The 15,869-nt window shown below is 42.8% G+C and overlaps 1 protein-coding gene across 1 annotated transcript; it reads right to left on the reverse strand.

The window, feature by feature from the left end:
• Nucleotides 1–336: 336 nt before the first annotated feature.
• ntf3 (neurotrophin 3) lies at nt 337–15,231 on the reverse strand. Its single transcript, XM_088406647.1, has 2 exons — nt 15,086–15,231; nt 337–1,896 (listed from the first exon to the last, which is right to left on the reverse strand). The coding sequence occupies exons 1-2, from the start codon at nt 15,101–15,103 to the stop codon at nt 1,099–1,101; spliced, it is 816 nt and encodes a 271-aa protein (XP_088262773.1). The 5' UTR covers nt 15,104–15,231; the 3' UTR covers nt 337–1,098.
• Between the last annotated feature and the right edge of the window lie 638 nt (nt 15,232–15,869).

The following is a 15,869-nucleotide window of genomic DNA, read 5'->3' on the forward strand; positions in this document are numbered from 1 at the left end:
AGAGGTAAATGTCAAATCTAGCCCATGTCAGGCTCATTTACTGCCATTAAAAATTGGATGTGTTGTTCATTTTGGACATTTTGAAAATTCAATGTTTTATTATGCATTTCCCCCTTTTTTTTGCATCAATCCTTTCAACGGCAACTCGCAAACAGGGTGCAATAGAAATATTTGTGTCCAGACCCCAAAACCACCGGGTGGCGCTAGCGGACAACTTATGAAATTTGCAAGTGTTTCAATGACTTCATTGAGTGGCTTAGACTCCCATAATGCAACGTTCTTGCTATGCAAGTCGGGCGATAATAAGGCCGAGTTAAAGGCAATATTGAGCAATTTTTAGACTCGATGGGGCGCCTGGATTTTGGATTTGACTTCCACTTTGAAGGAACAGGCGGTGAAGAAATGGAACGCGGCCCGTGTTCAAAGCCATTTCCAAACTTTGCATTAAATTTTCACGTTTTATTAAAAAGAAATAACATATTTTGCTTGTGATATCAGTTTCGCGATGACAGGCATCAGTGTAGACAATAGAACAACTTTTTCTTTTATCATCACTTCACTGACAGAAATTTCTGGATCTAATTTGCCGCTCGGGCCAATTTCGAAGATGTTTTGCGTGCGCCCAATCAAATTTGGACGTGTCGGTGACAGTTTGCAGCTTTTCTTTCCCCGTTTCTGGAAATTGTTGCGTGTGTGTGTGTGTGTGTGTGTGTGTGCGCGCAACACTTTTCCATCCAGCCGCACTGGTCAAGGCACATAATAAGTTTCAGCAAGCACCTTTTGCAGTCCCTTGTGGTTCACTGTTTTTCAAATAGACTCTGGAAGCAGACTTCTTTCAATAAATAACACAAATATATTCATATATATTTATATTTAGATAACATGTATAAACTACATGCGTTTCATATAATTTAAATAACTTATATGTACAGTTCCCCTTCACGCCCTGACTCAAGATGAGTTCCTCCAAAACAGCAACCAGCTTGTGGATTTGCAGCATGAACATTTCTTGATTTTTTTTTTTTTTTTTCCAGCGCATAATTCCCCGGCGGCGAGCGGCGAACCGGAAACGGAACGTCCGACCCCGGGCGGCACGGCTTACGTCCTGTGCCGCTTCCTGGACAGCGCGCAAACGCAGGAAGTGTCGATGCGGATCCAGCGCCAGCCCACGGAATTGCGAACCTGCGTCAACGCTCGCACGTAAGTCTGCGTGGTCTTGCATTGCGAGTTCCAGTTTTTGTCGTCGATGCCCCTGCAGCCTCCCTTGAAGGGCCTGGGGGTCCGACAGCGCGTCTCGTAAAAGTATTGCTTAATATCCTGCGCGGCGCTGGTTTTGATTTTGTCCAAAACGGTGACGCGGGTCCCCCTGGTGTCCACCGCTTGGGTTTTGTCGGTCACCCACTGGCTCTCGCTGTCGCACACCGAGTACTCCCCGCGATAGCTCTTGTGCTCGGTGTAGCGCTTCTTCCGGGTTTTGTTTCCCCGGCTCACAAAGTCGTCGGCCGCGTAGAGCGGCGGCGGCTGCAGCGGCGCCCGGTCGCTCAGCAGCACCCGGGGCGAGCTGAAGCGCTTGTGCTGCCTGAGGAGGTCCGGGTTCAGCGTGGCCGCCCGGCCCTGGTCGGCGCCGCTCTCGCCGCCCCGGCCCGCCTCCCCCCACCGCTCCGCGTCCCGGCTTTTCCCCTGCTGGCCCTGGTAGCCCCGGTTCTTGCCCCTGGTCAGGTCCGCCTGGAGAAGTTGGATGATGAGGGAGTTTAAAGGATCCGTGCCGGGCTGCTGCTGCTGCTGCTGCTGTTGCCCCTGGCGACTGTTGTCCATGTTGCTCGCCTGGATACCATAGAGGTACACGAGGACCATCACGTAGAGCAGGATGGACATCACTAGATTCACCTGCAAGATCTGAAAAGACAGACGGAGCAGCTTTGAGACCCGCGGCCCAGCCGGAGTTCAACCGCAGAATCGAACGGAATAGAAAAGTTTCACAGGAGTGCAATGGTTGACTTCAATATGTTCTAGATTTAGTTGCTTTGCGAGCCCTGTATCGCCGAACGTAGGGCCAGAATTGCGTGGGATGATTTTTTTTTCTTCTTATGCACTGTTAGATGTCAGAGGCAATGTGTTTTCAGCGACACATGCTTGTGTTTGTTTGAGTGAAACCCCCCACTGGGCAAAATCGTCCCTATTTTCTCCTTCACGAAACGCCATTTGTTCCAACAGAACTTGCCCGACAAATCAAATCTGTTCTGTTGTCGACGCACATGGTGCAGTACTTTAAACCTGTGCTCCTCAACCTTTTTTCACTGATGCGCCCCCCTGGGATTTTTTTTTTTTTCTGCCAAGCTCCATCTGACAAGAACAAAGCATTTTTGGTTGATGGAGACGTAAAACAGACACAAGATTTGTCTGATTTAACTCGACATTAGAACCCCATTTGGATAGCGGTGGAGCGGGAATTTGCAGGCCAGGTCACGTGAAGTCACTTCATCCCTCTTCCCGCCCCAACGCCATTTTCCAATCTGGACGCTCCCCCGTTGGCCCCATTGAGAAGCGCTCTTCTTAAGGCGGTCCAGCTGTTTCTTCCTTTCACGCATAATGATGACTTGGCAATGCATTTATCTTCGAGCTACGCCCTGCGGCTTCCAACCTGAAAAAAAAGTCTGTTTATAAAATATATTCAACTGATTAATTGCCTCTTGTTATTCTATTATGGCAGGTTTGCTTTTACAAGTATATTTACAACGGGCTTGACTTGGGGCAGATTCCAACAATCATGTGTTCACGGGTTGTTGTTTTTTTAAGACTGACTTTCCCGCGCCTATTTTGTCAACACCGGCCAATAAAAATGTTGCTTTTTCTCCCTGTAAGGTGCGTAAAAATGCAAAAGTTTGCCTTTGGATTCTGCTCATGTTGCGTTCCGTGAAGGGTAAATGCATTGTGTACGTACTGTAAATTACTCCGGCGGCAGGTTTGGGCAAGAAGAAGCATCTGAGGCCTCGGGGAGTCAAAAGCGAATTCCTAACATTCACAAGAGGTCAGAGTTTTGCAAAGTCGTTTTCAGTGGCGATTTCGGTTATTATCTGGCTTTTCTTTTTGAATGGAAGTCGATTAAATGATGTGCGGAGGTAAGCGTACGTTATACTCTTTCCAAGCATTTTTTTTTATATAAAATTTGTACATTTTTAGGGTCAGAATCGGAAAATACCATAAACGCTATCATGAAGTTGTTAATAGCGTGAAACGTGTTTACAAGAAGTCGTCAAGCGCCTGCGAAACTTGCTCAAGGACAATTTTTTTTTTTTTTTTGCCATGTGACTTTCAGATGGTTTTGTGGTGGAAATAAAACCGGGCGAATCTGGAATGCTCGCTTTCGGGGGGCTTTGTCTCGCACCGCCACAGCGCTTCATGTGATTTTTATTATACTCCTAATTAGTCCTGGCTCCGTTTTTTTTTTTTTTTCTTCTTCTCTCTCGCTCTCCGTCTCTCTCTCTCTCGCCACCATTTGATTGTTGTTGACAATTGAAAGTCAATCGTGCAGAAAGGCTTAATGAAGCGCATTCGACAAGCAAATAATTCCTCAAGTCAGATGACAAAAAAAGCGGATTGATGACTTATTTATTTCCGGCGCAGTTCAAACGCATCTATTGCCGTCTTTGGGCATGAACGAGTTAAAAAAAAAAAAAAAAAAGGAGCATATTGTATTTGAGATTTGACTTTGTTGAATATGTGTCACTATACATATCCAGACGAAAGCTGTTTTGTGTTTGTTTGTTTGTTTTTCCCCTCCCATCTCATTGTCACTAACATGCAAAGCAGATGTTTCCAGACACGCCAGGGCTTGACGAAACACTTTTTTTTTTTTTTTTTTTTAAGGTGTCAGCCTTAACCGCACAAGCCACGCTTTTATTCATATGTCAAGTTCTTATCTTTTCTCATCAAGTTCTGATGTTTTGGTTTGTTTTCGAACCAAAGTGATAGAGGCAAAAGATTACGCCGAGTGTTTTGTCAACATAATATTGTGTAACATTCAAGCGAATCGTTTATTTGGGCGGCTTTGGGACAACATATGTCGATTTTTTTTTTTTTTTTGAACAGACATTTCCCCAGTTTTGTTACGTTGTTTTTTCATTTCCCAGCATAAATTTCGAAGATTTATGGATTTCACGTACAATTCATCCGTACACAAAGCGATTCATTCAAACGGCGCGGCAATTTGCTTCATTGTGTCACATTCTTAGCGTCGGATTTATGAGGCCATAAATCTGCATTAGTCACATGACTGCACCATGACAATGAATGTAAATGCTCATCACAAAGATGCTTCATAGGAGCAGTTAATAACTTCAAGAAGCGGGTTTTGGCATGTTCAAATGAAAACAAAACTTGATTCAACTTCATTTTAACAAGTGTGATACTGTAAGTAACAATTTAGGAACACAGGCGGTGGCGCAACACATGTAAACAGAAAATATAACAACCCTCCTAGGCGTATATTCTTTATCCCCTGCAACAAAACGACTATTGCGTGTAGTTTAGTATACTGCCCCCTGGTGGGCAATTATGTAATAACACAACGTAAAAGTGGTATTTTGCAATAACGCTTTGATGGTTTTGCAGATACCGACGGAGTTGTCCCGCATGTGATTTTGCGATAAGCTCTTCTCAGAAGCTCCACTTAGACAACAATTACCATTGGAGCGACCCTGCAGAACGGAGAAACGGTAAGAGATCCTTGTCGCGGCAAAACAAACGCACCATATCACGGATTTCCTTCGAAATGTGCACTGCGCGTCAAAATAATTCGAGCGATGTATCCCGCGAAACATTCTGAAATCTAGCCTCCTGTTTTTGCTTGTTCTTCACATATCGGGCTTGCAAAGTTCTCACGACGGCACGCTGGTAACGTTGTGGATCCGCGCGATGTGCGATTTCACAAGCGTTCATTCAGACGTGTTACTACAATGTGGAATGTGTTCAAAATGATACGTTAAAAGCAAAGGATGAATGGATGGCTGGATTTACAAGTCATTTGGCCCCAGGTGCTGTAAGTTCATAAGAGACAAGGACCTCCAGATGAACTCTTGTGTGTAGTCTTTTCTTTATTTTTGTCATTCTGATTGGAAGCCAAATGTAGCTTTGACCTCTTGCCAGTGTGTGTGTGTGTGTGTGTGTGCGTCTGCGTGTGGAAGTTGCTATTTGTCTATTCGCAATTCCCGGCCAATTCAAATATAACTTTCAGGCGTGGATACGGTGGGGGAAACATTTCAGACCCAATTAAATCAGAAGAATACCTTTTTAAAAGTTGTAGCTGTCCTCATTCTGTTAATACTGTTAATGACTCTATTATATAGTTTGCAGCACATTCTCAACGTTTTTGAACGCATAAAAATACGGTGTAGGACACTAAATATTGTATGCAGTCTGTTGGATTATTTATTTCAATTTTTTCAATCAGATATATATATAAAATGGGTGAATCTCGTAACACGGGGGCCCACTGTAATTTATATTCTATGTTTATTTCCACTGAGCCGTTCTAGCACCGAAACAAGCAATTTATAATGTAATATCTGCTAATATATATATATATATATATATATATATATATATATATATATATATCAAATTTCTGGCTCATCATTGCAGCATGGGAGGGATTCACCCTTCCGTTATCACAAGACCTCTGCAAGCAAAGTGGGTCATATGAGAAATAGACAGCGCAGCGCCCACTTTCAGAAAAACAATCTTATCATTTTCGCCACCAGCACCAAGGAACGGATTTTTCCCTGTGAACGTTCTGTTCTAAATTAACGCCTTTACCCTGAAAGGTTTAAGGAGCATTTAAATTGATCAAATTGAAAAAGATGCCATCAGTGTCTGGTGGATTAAACTTCAGACCCTGTACAATCTAAATCGTCCTAAAGTGTCAGACCAGACCAAAAAAAAATACATGATTAACTTAATTATTAATAAAAATGTACCCCCCCTACCAAAAAAAATCAACATATAGTGTCAGACCTGTTCTCAAAAAGAAATATAAATAAATATTTGGCCACAGAAAAATATTCAACTTAAAGTGTCCTCTTTTAGGATCATGACAGGTAACGAGAGGTGGCACATGACAAGTAGAGTCCAACCATTCTAATACGGGGAATCTGGCTTTTTATATTCGTGAAAATGAATAACCTACTGTACATAACATTTATTTTATGAACTTGTATTTTGCTGTAACAATTAATTAATTCAATAACTATTTTGAAAGGACTTTTGCATGTTTGTTTTTATTTAAAACCTCAAGATTTGTTAGCATAGCACTTAACCTGTTCCAGCTTTGCTCGGGTTAACGCTCAAGCGTGCAGATAGGGTCAACGCTGCGCCGACCCGATGGTGAGGGCAAAGTGATTTGACTTGCATTTGGGCCGCCAGGCTATGAAGTTAAGGCGCTGTAAACTAATTAGTGATTAATTGTAGCATGCAGCGCGACGCGCGCACTCGGCGGCAGACTCATGTTTATATTTGCAGATATTACATTAGGCAGGGCTGTGCGTTATAAATTGCTTGTTTCGGTGCTAGAACGGCTCAGTGGAAATAAACATAGAATATAAATTACAGTGGGCCCCCGTGTTACGAGATTCATCCATCCCGCGGTTAAATAGCTTTGTTAAACAGCTAATGCGTTTAGAACCCCAGGTAAAAACATCAAAATTGTACATACATATTAAAAATTGGCACCAAAATGAGAGAGGCCGACCAATAGCAGACCAGCATTGTAGTGACTCGTTGCAGGGACGGAGTTTGACGGCGGAAAATAAGTGCAATTGACTAAAAACGTCTGCAAATGGAGATGAAACAAAACAAATACAGCCAAGCCCCTAGGGTCATGACACTTTTTTTTTAATTTTCCCTTTTGATTTTTTCTCGATCTTGAGAAATCGAAGGACTTTAATGGTTTGTGAGGCGCCGCCGCGAGTGTTGCGTTTAACGCGGAGACCCCCATTGATAAGACGGGCTTATGGACAGTGCGCCAAAGCGGCAAATCCTCATCCGAGCGCTAATGCTACCCGCTCGACTCCAGATGTGGGACGTTGCGCGGAGAAAAATGCCGAGCGCAAGGTCACGCCTACGGCTGGTTTTCCTGCCAAGTTTTTTATCCTCCCAATAATCATCATCATAATCAGCGCGGGCTAAATTGGGCCTAGACAGGATTAACAGTAGGTTAGAAAGGTCAGCACGCCCGTGTTTTGGTAAATAGTGGCGAGCATGAGATTTCCTGTTTGTTTTATTTGCTCCTCTTCATCCTCCAAACTCCACTTCTTCTCAGCCCTGAACTTGTCAAACTTAGTTAAAAGGGGAAGGGCAAAATTCCACTGATAATAGGGAATCTCAATAAATGTTTTACAGCCTCAGGACAGGTGAGTCATCCCGCCATTATGCCGTTACAAAACTAGTTTGAATGGTATTTGTGAATGCTAGCCCGGCAGGTTATTAGCGGGTATGAGTGCGCTCACCGACGTGATGGGAAGCTGACGTCAGAGGGTGTTTGTGGTAGCAACAGCTGACGAGAACTTATATACGGGCCTTCATTTTGACAGGAAATTACTACTGTAGGTGCAGGTAGTTATTCACACCTCGCTTAATTAAACAGAAAAATAAGAAAAACCTCACGAAATTTCAGCTTAGATGTAACCTGTGGGCGGACGACCTTGTTTAATGCACCCCTGGAATTATTTATAATGCGGTTTCGCAGTTTCTAAACCTTTTGTCTTGAGCGTTTCAAACATAAGGACCCTCCATTTTTTTAAAAATTCCGATTGCAATCTGGTTGGTATCCACCCGATGACTTTTGATTTAAAATGAAAAGTGGGCCAATAAAACCAATATATAGGCTGCGAGTCTCCTTTTCTACAAATGTAGTTATTTATTATACAAGGCTGGCCAGCATCACTTAAAAACCTCAACCTAAAAGCATGATTGTTCAACTTTCCTAACACGGACAGTATATAAAGATCGTAAAAACAAACTTACTGAGGAGAGACCTTCGTTTTTCTGCTGTAGTTATACCACATATTTACGTTCAGTTCAATCCACAAGGTAAATACTTGAAAAGATCTATGATACCGGACCCGCTTTGAAAGCACAATACGATACGCCGCCAACAAAAGAATTTCCCAAGACAAAAAACTCCCGCTTAACCTAAGAGACCAAAGCAGACATAACAGGAATGTCCACAACATGCATTTCTACCATCTGGTCAGGAAAAAAAATCAAAAGAAACGGTCCTATGAAGCCTCATTTCAAAGTTCATCTGGATGTTGATTGTTGTTCCAGAGATCCCCTTCAGGGACTAATTTAATAGCGAATATTATTTATTACTATTTCCATAACAGGACCTTGTCACGGAAAAAAACTCTGTACGCTCCACTGGTCATTTTATTATCAAACCGCAATTTGGCTGGCAAGATTTGGATCAAATTTGCTTTTATGACTATCATCAAAAGTAATTGCTCTTGTAGAAGTCTCAGTCAATTAGCGGCAGGGAGTCCTCCCAGTTATCTTTTTGGAAGAAAATATTTTCACACCAAATGACGGCGCGGTTCAATCGCATTCCGCCACTGTCCCAAATGTGTATTTTCGACACTCTTTAAGAATAAAGGAACGCGTCCGCTAGCTTCTCCGAGACGCGTAAATAGCATCCTTCAATACTCGAAGACGTTTGGCAACGGAAAAGATGGACGGTCCAACTCCACTGAGCTAATAGACCTGTCGGCGCTCACGCTGAGAGATTGTTGGACTCCAAACAAGCCGTGTGTATAAAACACCGGGAGTACAGTTGATTCAGTATTATAAAGCAAATCGCCCTCGGAGATCAGGCCGAGTTAATCCAGCGTCAAGCCTAATGGAATCACCAATACAAGAATAGACTTATAAGGCTCTACAGTGGCTCTGACCTTCCTTCCCCCGTTTCGTATGCGTGCGTGCGCAGTGGTAGTATTTTATAGTCGCTGCTCGCCGCACCCGGTAATCGTCCGGACTCAGCGCCCAGCGACGCGGGACAAAACCGAGGGGTTGTGATGGATCATGGCTAAGACCGATAAAGCAAATAGAAAAACATCATCGGATGGATTGTTTTATTTTTTTCTCAGTTTGACTGGACGAGATTCAGAGAAAAGGATGAAATTGGGTAAAAATTGAGTTGGTGGGCAGGGAGGGAACACCGGACAAAAAAATACGTACAAACGTTAGCCTCACATCTTTAAAAAAACACCTGACTTTGGAGAAATATTCAATAAACTTCCAAAAAAACTAAAATATTCTTAAAAATGTGATGATCTGGGGCTGCTTTGCTCCTTCGGGACCTAAATCGAATTCATATGCTTTGGCATTATCTTAACCACAATAAAAGAGTGGCTGCGGTTGAGGAGGCGACCATTTTTTTTTTTGAATTTATGAAGTGTTGCTTGCGTTTGAGTTTTATCCCCACGATGAAGCAAACGATCATCTCGAAACATCAAACTGACCATTCTTATTACTCCGTTGACAACGGAAGTAAGCGATCACATTAAAAGAGTCAATTTGTGAGAATAATTAGTACTTGTTTGTCGTAGCCCTCCGGCCGTAATCCAAAAAATTGTTAGCGGAGCCTGCCTCACTCAGTGCACATGATTCACCTCAAAATAAAGACAACAATAGAAGATAACGGCCAAGTTTCCGTTGTCAAAGCGTCTCATGATTCGAGCCGCGGTGCCATTGTTCTTCCTGGCACTCGTTAACATCTACTTGTGATCCCTGAATATTTTTGTTCATTTTTTTATGGCTAAACCGCAAAATAAATTTGGATTAGCTAATCTTTTTTTTTTGTATTTATTTAGGCGTGTCACAACGAGGACTAAAAAGACTTTGTATGCACCGGCCGTCCGATATCTCGTACTGCTCCAACCGTGTGCAAAACCGAGCAGAATTAAACGCGAGAGTGTTTAATAACTCGGGATGGAGTTGACAGCTTGTCTTAATTTAGAGGAGATCGCAATGTTTTTGCCAAACGTTAGCCTCTAGGCTAGCTAGCGGTTAGCACGGTGCAAGTCAGCTGCCATTCCAAGGAATCCTTCATTTGTGGCACACATTTATTGTTCGCGGTATTGTATCCAATTTCTAAATCTGTTAGGAGAACTAAACTAAAATGTAAGCATTGGAAATGTGTGCTGCATGCGCTTTATGTGACTAGCGCTTCAATGTTATCATTGTCTAGGCTGGCACCAGACCAAAGATCCACGAGATTAAAAAAAAAAAATATCCCCTCATGCACAATTAGAGGCTAAACTTGGACGTTGTAGAATGACTTCATTTAATGGCAGTAAAGGGGACGTAACATATTGAAGTACTTTCCAAAAACAGCCATTAAAATCCACGCGGTCCTTCTATCAAATCAGTCCCCGTGGGAACCCAGTATTTGTAATATTAGTTCCGCTCGCAGGTGAATTATTTTCTACTGACTCTAATTGTCCGGCTGCGAGCTCCCAAACGCACATTTTGGCCACTTAAGCATTTCTACAGTCAAAAATTGTAGCTATTAAATGAATCCTTGCTGTTTACTTGGCCCACTCGGTGCAAAATTTCTACTCCTCAGCTCTGGAACCAAAACCAAACTAAAAGACGTTAGTGAGGTCAGCCTGTATTTTTCTTGCACAGGCGGCGCAGGGAGGTTCGAATTGCAAACTTCAAGCCACAGAATAAGCAAGGAATGCTTAGAAATGCATCAAGAAAGGAAAATAATTTGTTGGGAATTTTTAGGGTGAGAAATCAACATCAAAAGTTGACTTTTCGAGTTCGGGTCCCTTTCAAAAAGTGAGCGCTTCTCCAGCATGTTGAATCGAAGCGCTACAACGCTCCTTGTGATACAAAGCCAAAATTAGATGTAGCCGAGAACCGAATGTGCCCCTGACGGAATCCAAACTATAAGACAAAAAAAAAAAAAAAATCTGAGTCATTGCACATGCTGCTTTGTTCTCACAATGACTAATTCAGTGGCGCACATCAGAGGGCATCTTGTCCATTCCAAATTGCAAACTACCACAGTGATACTAGAACTCTGAAACAGATGCTAACCAGACCCCATAACATAGATGGAATCGACAACTATGCATGGACGCAGATGACAACAGTGAAAGTAAAGGAAGCTCCGTCGACAACCGATAAAAGTACTTTCATATTCTTGTCCAACCAATCAAAGGCCATTTTGAATTCACAACCCAGCAAGTTGCATGGAGAGGAAACTGGCTTCTATTGGGTCACTTTTAGGTTTCAATATTTAGCTTCATTGCGGAGATTAAAGTTAGGATTAGTTTTATTTTAAGGTTAGGGTTAAAACCAAATGGCAGGACAAGCAAGGATTAGGTGTGTGTGTGTGTGTGTGTGTGTGGGTGTGTGTGTGTGTGCATGTACGCGGTTGACACAGTGGGCAGCGAGTTCTGCTCGTCGGCCATTAGAACATCTGCCAGCTCAAATATCAAAGCGCCCGCTAACTCGAGTCACACGTCGCCACAGTCACCTACGGGCGTTTTGTTGTCATAGCAGCGACTTAGCGCCGCATCGCCAACACATTTGTTTACTTGGCGTATTTTTTTACACCAGTCTGCTTACGGTGTAGTCCCGTGGTCCAAATTGGGGGACGTGAGATTTTTTTTTTTTTTTGTAGGCCTCAGCAAAACAAATTGAATGCTTTTTGAATGTGTTTTTTTCTTCTCAAAATAATTGCAACATGAAGCAATTTATTGCAAAATTGTGCTCGGGTGATCTTTTTTTTTTTAACAGTGCGCATTTATTTGTGACTGTAGGCAAGCCTGAAATAAAGCAAATGAAATGACAAGATCTGATAAGAGGGAACTTGGCTGCAGAAAAAACTGAGGGCAACTGCTGCAGTCACACTTTTGTCCCAAACTGGCTTGGAAAATGGCGAGACGGAGCTTCTGAGTTCTGAGTTCATTTATCAGCATCGTTCCACGGCCGCCGCCTTTATCAGCAGGTTGCAGAGTCCGCGGTTTCAAATAGGATGAATGGCGAGCTTGAAAGATGGGCTCATAAAATAGAAAAATCGGGTACTTAACTATCGCCACACTGAAAGTTAAGGCGGTAAATTATTCCCGATAGAGAAGCAGATTAGAGGGTCAAAAGGGACAGAAAGAAGAAAGACCAGCGGTCATGTGACCAAAGTGCCGGGAAGTCTCGACCTCATCTTCGAAGATCCCTATCCGGCGTTCCTGTCCGTCAAAATCAATAGGACACAGAGTTATTCAGTTTTTCCCGTCCAACTCGGCCGTACCGAAATTGCTTTAAGATAAGCGCGAGGCCACGAGCACAAAGCAATAACTCACATATGTTTTTTCCCATCGGGCCGTGTGAGTGGAAAAGGAAGTGCCGCGGCATGCGTTTAATCAAAGGCCTTATGTTTTCTCCGCTCGTACAAGCCATGAGAATGTACCGCGTATAAACACTCCGCTGCAAGGATAAACTATCAGCTGGCTAGCGCCGCTCTGAAAATTGCGATCGCATACGATGAAAAAGACCACTCCATTGGCGCCGAAAATGCCGCGCAAAATAAAACACGTTGAAAGTCATCAGGAATTCCCCCAACTTGGCTATGAAAATGATTCCCGTTATGCGCGTTTCGGTGTGATCCAGACATCCCATCATCTGGAGCTCCTCAAACCACAAAAACTTAGTTCCAGCCTTCAGTCTCTTCAATGGTGAAATCGAGATTTTGCAGAGATGGCTAGGTGCCGTTATAATGTTTACAATCTGTATTTACTACTAAATTGTGGCATTTAAAGGGACAGTCCGCTTTTTTAGCCTTTATTTAGCAGTAAAAAGTAAAAAAATAGCCTTTAATTCTTAGTATTAGCCATTTTAGGGCCTAAAAAATACCTAAGATCGGGTATCTGGACTTAAAAAGACGTGAAATTACGTCTTTAGGTTTGAATTGATTCATTTGATAATGACACTATTTTTCATGCCAGATCAATACTATTAAAACACTTTTTTTCCCATTCTGTCAAATAAATACAAATATATAAATACAATACCGACAGATTGGTCATTACTCCATCCTTGAGCACAGTTGATGCCATTTTGCGGTCACAGCAAGTCGAAAGTGTGTTTTTCAAGGTACTATTTGTACATGAAAAAGCATCTAGTTAGCGAATAAACTATAGACAAAATATTAGCTTTTTATCACTAAAAAGAAAAAAAATTACATCGATGGACTTATCCCTTCAAGCAAGTTTTTCTTTCAATAAATACTTGTACTCCTTGGATTAAAACTGTCCAGAATGACTGAAGAACATCGAGATTTCATATCCACCAGCGCTAACCTACAGTAATTGAGGTGGACCTCAAGGCTCTGTTCTTGACCATTTTGCGCTTATAGGAGCGCTTTGTATTAACACGCTTTTAGTTTACAGGGCTAAGTGTTTGTCCTTCCTAGCAAAAGCAAGCCATTAAGACCCTCGTGAAGATGTGGCTACTCCTCGTAAAGTAAACACGATCCCATTTAATGGAAGTTGTCTCTACGAGCCGTAACTTTTTTTCTTCTTTTTGAACAAGAAAACTGGCAGTTGTCCTGCCTTGATTTGTTTTGAATGGCTCCGGCTTTGCTTTCACCGCAATAGCGTTTACATTCTCCTTGTCGGCCCGTCAAGGTAACGATTAGCCCCGTGTCCTCGGGAAGCGTTTTTTTGACGCCCGATTGTCATGTTTCTCCTTCGTCCTGCGGGAAATCTCTCAACCGAATAGCTGCAGCTGTCCCCCAGCGGCACGCAACTGGCCAACGTTGCGCTAGTGAAATGCATCGACTAGCCCGGCCTATAAAGAAGTCGCGGCGCTGGGGCACGTCTCGCCTCCTTGTCCGCGTGCTAATTCTGCGACGCAAGCAACAGCTGTCGGTTCCAGTTGGACATGGGAAAAAAAAGAGCATCCAAACTATCACACCTGCAAGCCTTGTGCGGGCAAAATTTTCCTATTAGTCTCAGCAAAACACAAAATTCAACTCATGAGTCATGAAAAAGCAAGATGTCCACTTCTGAGCACAGTAGGACTTAGCGGTGTAGCCCGAACGAGTCAAACGTCCGTTGCAGCGCGCGCAAACGAATCGGCCGGCTCTCGGGAGGATGTGACGTTTTTTTCAGGTTTAGGCACGGAACGTGACATAGGTTCAGCAAACGTTAACTTTCAAATGAATTTGCTTCACTTTCGCACATATTACTGCGAAGATCTTTTTTATTGTCATGCGCACGCACACAGGAAATTTGAGATCTGCAGTCAATCCATCACAGCCGTGAACACGGCAAGCGATGCTCTGGATCAGAATTTAAGCGGTGTTTTTCTTATACGCACTGTACAAATAAATCTGCATAGCTGGATCATGTACCGGAGAATCTTAGGGTTGCATTCCAATTCGAAATTGAGAAAAATAGACTCTGCCTATAGGAAAAACTAGTAAACATCCGCCGTGTATATGCCAAGTTGTAACATGACTGCTAAAATCAGTACATAATGAACTTTTATGGGAGTAGCTGGAGGAGTAATAAAAGTCAAGTCCAAAAAAAAGAAGAGCGAAAATTGAGTTTACTGCTTCGTGTTAAAAATAAGCCAAATATGTTACACTTGTAAAAAAAAAGTATTTCAGATTTACTCGTTTTTAGTGTAAAACGAGTACGTTATCAACTTGAATGGGCTTCATATTTCCAAAAATACAAGCAGAGCAACATCAGCTTATTCCACTCCCTTGAACACGTCCACACGCCTTTGCACACTGCTCCAGGGGACTCTCACAATATTTATGCGCAACTTAAAGAAACCCAACCCTCTACCTGCACAAAGACCTGGGGAATCTCTCCTCCTCCCTGCATGGTCTCGTTTGTCTTATGCGGCTTTGTATCGGAATAAATCAGCTTTGAACCAGCGTTTTGTACAAAAAGGTCAATATTTACTCTTTAAAAGCCGCTTCGCGCAGTTCATTCAAAAAGTTTTATCCCTGCAAATGCACTCGCTTGAAGATGACCAAAGTGAGTCTTTGTGGAACCAAAGGTGGTCTTCCTACCGTAATAAAGGTAACCATAGCATCGGCCGGTTAGTATCCAACAGAGTCGACATGAAGGTGATTTAATTCTTGGACGGAATCCTTTGGCGAAAACTTCGGTCTCACTTGACTCGGGCTGCGGAGCGCCTGCACGCCGACGCCGTCACGCTGCTTCTGGAAGGGAGGAGAGGATCAGGGTGTGCGTAATTCCCTCTCTCTCTCTCTCTCTCGCTCGCTCTCTCTTCCCTCCTCACCCGGCGTAATCTACGCACGCTCCCTGATGCGGGACAGATGGCTGGCTCTCCGTGCGTGTCCCGATGTACCACTTGTCATTCGGGAGTGTATTCTTATTCCCCTTACGTAGAACTCGTGATCGAAAGTGAGCGCTCCGCTGCAAAGTGATCAAACTTCAGCCAGAGTCCATCAGTTCAGCTCAGCGGCAAAGGGGGGAAATGAATTCAAAGTATTGAAAAGACAACCGCAATTTTATGGTCTTAAAACTGTCATTTAATATGGAACAACTTTCAAATATATATATATTTTTTTACATGTATCAAAGCATTTGGTCTTCCGACAAGCTATGGAGCAAACATGCATTTTTAAATACTTTAAAATCTTTTTTTTTTTTTTTTTTTTTGGGGGGGGGGTGTTTTGCATGGATTAATTGACAATCAACACTGTTTTTTATGGTAATTTGTTGCAGCCTATAGATAGATAGATAGATAGATAGATAGATAAATAGAAATCAAGCTAGCTATATATAGCAATCAAGCTAGCAATAGATAGAAAGATAGATAGAAATCAA

Source organism: Hippichthys cyanospilos, chromosome 22 (assembly GCF_059441005.1).
Source record: "Hippichthys cyanospilos isolate Australia breed blue-spotted pipefish chromosome 22, RoL_Hcya_1.0, whole genome shotgun sequence".
Lineage (NCBI taxonomy): Eukaryota > Metazoa > Chordata > Actinopteri > Syngnathiformes > Syngnathidae > Hippichthys > Hippichthys cyanospilos.